The sequence below is a fragment of the Mauremys reevesii genome, unplaced genomic scaffold, assembly GCF_016161935.1.
Source record: "Mauremys reevesii isolate NIE-2019 unplaced genomic scaffold, ASM1616193v1 Contig70, whole genome shotgun sequence".
In the NCBI taxonomy this organism is placed as follows: domain Eukaryota; kingdom Metazoa; phylum Chordata; order Testudines; family Geoemydidae; genus Mauremys; species Mauremys reevesii.
Window position 1 is genome coordinate 113,289 of NW_024100885.1, and position 8,855 is coordinate 122,143.

At 55.9% G+C, this 8,855-nt stretch overlaps 1 protein-coding gene across 1 annotated transcript; it reads left to right on the forward strand.

Moving 5' to 3' along the window:
• Nucleotides 1-5,177: 5,177 nt before the first annotated feature.
• LOC120394629 lies at nucleotides 5,178-8,629 on the forward strand. The gene is made up of 3 exons (XM_039518873.1): nucleotides 5,178-5,188; nucleotides 7,160-7,219; nucleotides 7,670-8,629. Exons 2-3 carry the CDS (start codon nucleotides 7,187-7,189, stop codon nucleotides 8,627-8,629), a joined length of 993 nt encoding a protein of 330 aa, XP_039374807.1. The 5' UTR covers nucleotides 5,178-5,188; nucleotides 7,160-7,186.
• Nucleotides 8,630-8,855: the final 226 nt, after the last annotated feature.

The window sequence follows — 8,855 nt, forward strand, 5'->3', positions numbered from 1 at the left end:
GAAACCAGGCCTCGGAGAAACCCAGTGCCAGGGAAACCAGGGGTGCGGACCAGAGGAAGGCAGCAGCTGGAGAAAGCTTTGCAAAGAGCTTGGCCCTTCAAACTGGAAGTCTGTAGCTCTTTGGGCAATCTAGAGAGGTGTGGCCAAAAACAAAGCAACCCACCTCAGTACCACTGTCATGGAGACTGGGCTGGCAGCTGTAACAGCTACATCCAGTGCTGCCTCTAGGATCGGTCTGGCTATTAACTGACCGTCTCCTCTAAGAATGGTCTGAATCTGTTCTTTTGGCGTTTCCAGTAATGTTCCAGAAACACACTGGGTTTCCCATAATTAATAAAATTGTGTAGCCCCCCTCTCCACCTGGTTACCTCCTTTAATGGCAATCCGCCTACAGGTTCTGATGGACAGGGCTGGGCTCTTTGGATCCTGCCAGCCACTCAGCAGGGTGAATCTTTGTTCTTTTCTGCTATGAAATTAGTTGGCGGTGCCTCCACCCCCCTCGCTCCTGCCTGGCAGGGTCACCAGGGCAGCTTGGGCGGAAAATTCTAACTACAGAGGAATCCCCATTTACCTGCCAGAGAGTTGGAGACTTCCAAGAAATAACACAACATAAAAATATATTCAACACAACAATTATATTAAACAGGCAACAAATACAACATAACAGGGTGAAACTATTTTTAGGGGCACCGGTGCCCACACTGAGAATACCCGTGACTTGATGTAACCAGTGTAAAATTAGTGTCCTGTTGGGATGTGTACTTTGCTGGGGCCCTTGATGACCTATACAATTCTCTGCAGCGGTTTAGCCGTGTGGCTGACTGGGTTCAGCACAGCCCAAAGGACCCACAAGTGGGAGGAGGTGGTGAATCCTCCACGGGTGTAATAAGCAGCAGGTTATAAAATCCTCAAACCCTCACTCCCTGGCTTGAGGACACAGTTCAGGGAGTAGGGGGTCCCCCAAACAAATTCCCTGATTGACTAACTACAGACAGTGCACTCACGAACTCCATGAATGACCTTCAGGGTTGAGGATGACGCTGGACTCCTCAGTCACTGCAGAGAGGCTGCGGTCAGGGATCCTCCTCAGGCAGGAGTCAGGCTGCGTCGGTCCCAGGACCTCCCCTAATCACAAAGGGGCGCAGGGCTCAAGGTGCAGGTTATACAACTACCCTCCCCTCCAAACTGTCGCCTCCTGCCCAGCCTCCAGTCACACACTCCGCAGGCAGGAATCAGCCCTGGACTAGCAGCGCTGACCATGTGGGGACTGGTCTCACCAGGGGAGCTGGAGGTGAACCCAGCCTGGCTGGGGAAATTTCTCAGCAAACGTAACAATTGGGACTCATCCATGGGGAAGGAAAACCCAGCTGGGGGATCTGCGGTCGGGTCCCTAGAGGCCAGTTCTCAGGGGGAACCTGCCTCCAGGCCTGGGATTCCCCAGCTCCCCACACAGCCAGTCCTGCCCTTGCCCTGGCTGGCTCCAGCCTCTCCTCAAAATGACTTTTCCCCTCTCTTCCACTCCCTAGGAGGGGCATCTCACTCCCTATTCATTGCCGGGCAGACTCTGAGTTTGCCGTGGCTCCTCATCCCTGAGCTGCCGGCAGACAGAGCTCCAGGAAACTAGGTCATCTCCTTGCGGGTTACAAACAAAAATCTGTATTTTTCTTTACGTTCTCTTTCTATTCTTTAATAACATACCAAACTTGGCCTTAAAATCATCTCTCCTCACAAAACCTAATTAAAAAAAACCCCTAATCACTTTGTCCAGGTTCGCCAGGCTCAGCACCAAGATCCCGCTGGGCGACCTCTCTGCTGGGGAAGCCGCACCCAATAGTGGGGCACCCCCTGGATGTAGGAGACCTCGATGTTGTTCTTGCCCTGGACTGAGACGAACACCAGCTACTGCCCCTCACAGCGGGTCACCAGCCGGGTGTTCTCCTGCAGGCAGTCGACCTCCTGGCTGAACGTCAGCAGCGCGTGGTCCAGACACTCCTCCATGGGGCGAGAAAGGCCACCCAGGGACGCCAATCGATTCCGCACCTTGACAATGTTCTCCACGCTCAGCACCTCCGGGCGGGTGGAAATCGAGGCACAGGGATCCATTGGTCCCTCGCACTGGTTCCAGGTGCTGCTGGCTGATGGGAATGGATGGAAACTTGGTAACAAACTCACAAGCTCTGACAGTGGGAGAGGAAACAGGTCATGGGGTCTGAGATCTCCCTTTGAGGCACAGCTGAGATGAGTGTGTGGAGGACTCAGCCTCATTGGGGGAATGGAGCCAGGACCGCCCAGAGGATTCCGGAGGCCCGGGGTCTTCGGCAGCAGGGGGCCCTTCCATTCCGGGACCCGCCGCCGAAGTGCCCCGAAGACCTGCAGTGGGGGCCCCCCCGCCGCCGAATTACCGCCGAAGTGGGACCCGCCGCCGGCGCAGCCGGGTCTTCAGCGGTAATTCGGCGGGGCCCCACCGCTGGTCTTCGGGCACTTCGGCGGCGGGTCCCGGAACGGACGGACCCCCCGCCGCTGAATTACCGCTGAAGACCGAGCTGAACTTTGTCGGCGGGTCCCGCTTCGTCTTCAGCGGCGGGGGGGTCCTTCTGCCCTGGAGTGGAAGGACCCCCTGCCGGCGAAGACCGGGAGCGGAAGAAGCTCCTGGACCCGGCCCCGCAAGAGTTTTCCGGGCCCCCCGGAGCGAGTGAAGGACCCTGCTCCAGGGGCCCCAAAAAACTCTCGTGGGGGCCCCTGTGGGGCCTGGGGCCTGGCCCCGGGCAGCTCTGAATGGAACTGGTGGAAAATGAAGTGTTGGGTCTGATTTCACCCGGAGTTACACTGGAGCAATTCCACTGGCTTCTAGATTTACACCAGAGTCACTGAGATCCGAATCTGGTCCTGATCTGTATCCCTAGGATGCCTGGGTTCTCTCCCTGGCTCTGGGAGGGGAGTGGGGGCTGGTGGGTTAGAGCGGGGGGGATGGGAGCCAGGTCTCCTGGGTTTTCTCCCTGGCTCTGGGAGGGGATCCGAGTGAGGTCTAGGGGGCTGGGGTGGCAGGAGGGGGCTGGGAGCCAGGACTCCTGGGTTCTCTCCCCGGCTTTGGGAGGGGATCCAAGTGAGGTCTAGGGGGCTAGAGTGGGAGAGAGGGAGGGGGCTGGGAGCCAGGACTCCTGGGTTCTATTAGACATTGGCTACAGCAAAGCATAATTTGGATTAAGGCTGGGTGTGGTCGCAGCACATAGCCACAAGCCCTTTTCTCCTCCCCTTCCCGGAAAGAGAGAGAGAAACTCGGAGGAGTCTCAATTACCCTTGACGAGGAAATCGAAAGTTAAGGGCAGCCAGGAGAGGCTTTGGGGTTCCCAGTTTAACCTTGAGGGGTACAGGCACAGCAACCTCCTGGCCAGGGACACAGGGAGGCAGGGGGCCCTCGTCCATCTGTCTGCCCTGTTACAATCCCCCACCCCCGGGCACTGGGGCCACAGGGAGGGCTGGGTACAGGGTTTGGTGGGGGCTGGGGGCAGCAGAGAGGGGACACTGGGGGCCTGGGTTCAGGGTGTGGGGGGGCAAAGGGCACTGGGAGGAGCCAAGGAGTTCGGAGGAGTGGGGGCTAGTGGTTAGAGCAGGAGGGGGCTGGGATCCAGGACCCCTGGCTGTCTGAACCCACTGCTCAGTGCTCGTAGGTGAGAGGCACCTGCAGCCACCAATCTCAGGGGAGTGTGGTGGGGAATCAGGTGTGGAGATACAACCCCCCACTCCAGCCACAGCCTCGCCCGGAGTATAACGAAAATCCCCCCCCCCGATCTGTGTTGGCAGCTAATCCAGCCCCCTTCCCCACTCTAACCCACCAGCCCCCACTCCCCTCCCAGAGCTGGGAGAGAACCCAGGAGTCCTGGCGCCCCGCCCCCCGGCGTTAACCGACCAGCCCCCACTCCCCTCCCAGAGCCGGGAGAGAACCCAGGAGTCCTGGCTCCCAGCCTCCAGTCCAACCTGCTGTAAACACCAGACCCCGCTCCCCTCCCAAAGCCAGGATGGAACCCAGGCGTCCTAGGGATGCAGACCAGGGCCAGATTCCGATCTGTGTCCCCAGTGTAAACCCAGAACCCGACTCACTCACTTCTACATAAGTAAAGGAAAACTCTGCCCCAGCGTTTCGTTTTCCACTGGCTTCATTCTCCCAGCGAGGCTGAGTCCTCCACAAACTCATCCCTGCTGTGCCTCCAAGGGGGAGCTGAGAGCCCACGACCGATTCCCCCGTCCCTCAGAGTCTGCCAGCTGCAGCCCAGCGCCCTGAACCTAACCGCCTGCACCCAGCCCCCCAGACCCTCTGGCTCCCTGCAGTGCCCTGTACTCATGCCCCCCAGCAGCCCCTGCCCCCCAGAGCCCTGCCCCCTGGGACCCAACTCCCCGCCCAGTGCAGGTGGCTTGTAACGGGACAGACAGACACACTCACCCGGGCCCTGCCTCCCCGGGCCTCTGGCCACAACCTGCTGTTTCTGAACCCAGAACACCCTCCCACAGACACACAGAAACACCCTTCCCGCAAGACCCTAACTTTCGATTTCCCCGTCACGGGTAATTCAGACTCCTTCTGGTTTCAGCCTCCCCCCGGGGCAGGGGTGGAGAAAAGGGCCTGTTGAAACGTGGAGCGATTCTGCAATGGGAAGGCGCCTACATGGAGTCACCGAGTGCGAAGGCAGTTCACGTACGCACCTGGCCCCCATCCAAATTAGGCTTCAGTGTAGCCAAGTTCTAACAGGACCCAGGCGTCCTGGTTCTCAGCCCCCTCTGCTCTGACCCACCAGCCCCCACTCCCCTCCCAGAGCTGGGGAGAGAACCCAGGAGTCCTGGTTCCCAGCCCCCCCCGCTGTAACCCACCAGCCCCCACTCTACCTGTGAGAGGTTGCATAAACCCTACTCTGATGACACAACTGCTTTGGCGCCAAGAGTCCACACCCCCTCACCCTTGCTGGGCATGTGCTCGCTGGCGGAGGAAGCGTATAAAAGGCACCAGCTCGGCTCAGTCTGCACTGGCCGGGGAGGAGAGTGGCCGTGCGCTGCGAGCCCCTGCTGAGAAACCACCGGGATTCCAGACCTCCAAAGCCAAACGCCCAGACTACGGCGCGGGAGCCCAGTCAGTTGCAGGCACCGAAGGGACGTCGAGCTGTTACCGGTGGGAGAGACGCCCGAGACACGACTAAGGGTAGGAAGTGGCCCAGCAGATGTCTTTCAGTATGCGGTGACCTGACCCCAGGTAACGGGTTTCCTAGGGCCCTGGGTTAGAACCCGGTGGGTAGGGTGGGCCCGGGTTCCCCTACCCTGCCCAACTTGTGCCAATAGGCAACGCTGATTCGGGAGAAAGGGCGGCTCCTTTGAACCCGTGCCAATAGGCACCATGGCTGCTCAGGTAAGCTGCCAGAGAGGGGTCAGCCCCTGTGATAAATAAAGTGGGGGGAAGCTCCCTTTGACGGACACCCAGCCAGCCAGTTAGCTGTAAAATCCCGCTGGGTAGCTGTGTCACAGAGTGTGGGGGAGTCAGGGTCCAGCACCCCCACTTAGCAGTCAGACATGACTCTCAGCCAGCCAGTAAAACAGATGGTTTATTAGACGACGGGAACACAGTCCCAAGCAGAGCTTGTAGGTACAGAAAACAGGTCCACTGCGGCAGTGGCGGCTGGGACCCCCTGGCCCTTTAAGTCGCTGCCCGAGCCCCACTGTCAGAGCCCTGGGGTAGTGGCTGTGGGGCTCCGGCAGTGATTTAAAGGGCCCAGGGGCTCCCAGCCACTGCTACCGCAGTGTAGCCCCAGGCCCTTTAAATTGCTGCTTCTGCTACCCGGGGGCTCTGGCAGTGCGGTTCTGGTGGCAATTTAAAGGGCCTGGGGCTCCAGCCACTGCCAGGATCACTTTAAATCACCACTCGGGGAAGCCGGTCCGGTATAGCGCACCTGCTTACTTTCACCTCTGTGCATAAGGGAAACTGAGGCACACACACAGTATTCAGAGAAAACATTAAGAACAGTCCCACTTCGTCACAAGCTTTTCTTTACCTGGGAGACTTTTTAACCCTTTACAGGTAAAGCCAGTAATTCCTGGGGGAGCAAACAGCTGTGCATATCTGTATCAGCGTTACAGAGGGTGGACAATCCATGAGTTTATCCTGTATACATTTTATACAGAGCAAAACAGATTTATTTGGGATTTAGGCTCCCAGAACACTGGGTGCTAGAGACAGGAGCACTTTCTAAGCCATTTTCTGTTAAGCCTGCAGCTTTGTGGGGCATGGCCCAGACCTGGGTCTGGGTTGCAGCAGGCTGGCGTGTCTGGTTCACCCAGGCAGGGCACTGACGTCCCAGGCTGGCAGGGAACACGGGCTCAGGGGTATCTCAGCAAATCAGGTGGCAGTTCCCAAGGGGGTTTCTGTGACCCAACCCGTCCCGGGGGGCAGCGAGCAGGGTCTGTGCACAAGTGATTGTTTTGAGACACTGGTAGTGATTTTAAGCGAGGTTTAAGTGTGGCGGTTGGAGAACAGATGAAGTGGTTCCTGGTTTGTTATTTTCTGTTTGCTTATTTCGGGTAAGGGAAGTAGGGACAGAAAAGGAAGCAAAATAAGTAAGACTGAAGATCGAAAGAAGCTAGAACTGTGCAGGTTGCAAATTGCCTGGAAAGGCTCAACACTAGGCACGGGGAAAGTCTCTGTTAATTAAGAAGCCCCTGATCTGAGTGCATCTGAGTTTCAGTGCACTGCAGAGGGGAGTGGCCCAACCTCAGGGTCTCTGCTGCAGCTGACTGGAGTGTCTAACTCCGGAAGACAGGAGTGGAGGGGCGCCTGTCCTGGCTGGAGGGGTTCTCAGTGGTATCCCAGCCCATCGAGTGATGGTCTCAAGGGGAGACCAATGGAAATTGATGCACAATTTGTCCATTTATTTGGGCATAAGCTTTCATGGGCTGGAACCCACTTCATCAAATGCAACTGATCCATGAAAGCTTATGCCCAAGTAAATGTGTTAGTCTTTAAGGTGCCACAGGGACTCCGTGTTGTTTTGCTGAAACAGACTAACACGGCTACCCGCTAAAACTTCCAGACACTTGCACAAAGCCCCATGCAAATTAGGTATCGGCTCTCATTGGGGTGAGAAGTGGAGAATCCTGATCTGGTGATAACTCACACCTACAGTGCAGAAGAATAAAGCGACGATGTAAGATGTGGTGCAAGGGGAGAATCAGCTTGCTTAAGGTGAAGAGAAATATCATTTCTATTCTTTTCAGTTAACTTACAACTACATATGATTAAAATCTTGATCTCTAGCACCCCCCACCCCTGCGTCCTATTTGAGCCCTCGACTTCCACCCCATCTCTCTGCTGGTGCCACTCAATCCTGAATTGCAACCCTCCTGCTACTACCGCAGCTCTGGGCTCCCCTCCTAGTTGTGCTGGCACCTCTAATTCTTATCAACACCCCCACCCTATTGCTCCATTTCTGAGCTGTCTTGAGCAGGGACAATTTACCTCCCCAGAGCATTATAATCTGTCTGTCTTCTGCAACACCGAGTTCTTCAGTAAACGCTGAAGCAGCAGGAGTTCAAATTCAACCCGTTCTCTGAGAAGTCAGTTTTCAAGTCCCACAACATCGCTTGGCCGTAATTAAATTGTTTCACGATGGGTTGATTTTGTTTTTGTTTTCAGGCCCAGCTGCAACAAGGTGAGATCCCCTCGTTTACGGAACCAGAGTCAAATTCTATTGAAGACCGGGCCAACATGGGTAATCAACTGGGCAAGACCCATCAGCTGAGCACCAGTGGCCTGCAGGAGGTGAAGAAGCAAGTGGTGCTCAGAGGCAAGATGAGCAAATCGCTGAATGATATCTTCCAGTGTGCGGAAGAGCATTTCGACAGCGAGCCCGACTGCGTGAAGAACAATGCCAAGATGACGCTCCACTGGAACGGGGAATCGCTGGTGTTCGTGTCCGGCAGAGGGGAATGTGAAATTGACGTCTTGTATAAACAGGGCTCTGAGAAACCCAGTTATGACATTGTCTCAGATAGCCTGAATAACTTTCTAGAGAGGATGTCGGCTGGCCTGAATGTCCTGAGCCTCGCAAACCTGGAAGAAGCCCGTTGGAGCCTGGATGTCTGGGAGGAGACACCCAAGAGTCTGAAAACCTGCTTTGACCGCGCCATCTGGCACTTCCAGAAGGAGCCTGCATGCGTGCAGGAGAACGCGAAGCTGGTGATCCAGAGCAGCGGGAGAAATCTGCCGTTCATCTCTGGGGAGGGCGAATGTGAGATCAGCGTGTCCTACAGCAATGGGAAACCGGTCTACACCGTCCATGAGCCCACAGGGGAGGTTTATCTGGCACGGCTCGGCACCCGCCCCGCACCTCTGAGCAAACCAAGCCTGGAGTCGGCTCAGAATAAGTTGAAGTTTTTTGGAGTGATGACCTGGGAGCTGAGGGGCTGCTTTCAATATGCTCTGAAAGTGTTGGATGAGGCACCTAAACATGTTCAGGAGAATGCGCTGATGCTGCTCGAGACCACCAGTGGCAGGATGATGTTCAGATCTGGGAAAGGGGAGATTACAATCACCATCTCCTCCAAGGACTGGGAATTCACACATGACATCAACATGTCCAAAATGAGCTGCTAACTGAGAAAGTGAGGAGGAAAAGAAAAGAAAATCCGAATTTGCCAAGAGGCTTTGACTTCAGAACAGGATTCAACTGGAGAATCTCTTACCTGGATCCCAGTGTTGCCAACTTTCTCCATTTCATTGCCATGTTTAGTGTTATGTTTGAAGTCCCCAGCTCCTGGAGTCAGGTGATTTCATGAGAATCTCAGCTTTCATTAAAAAATGGGGATTGTGTGGAAAAGTG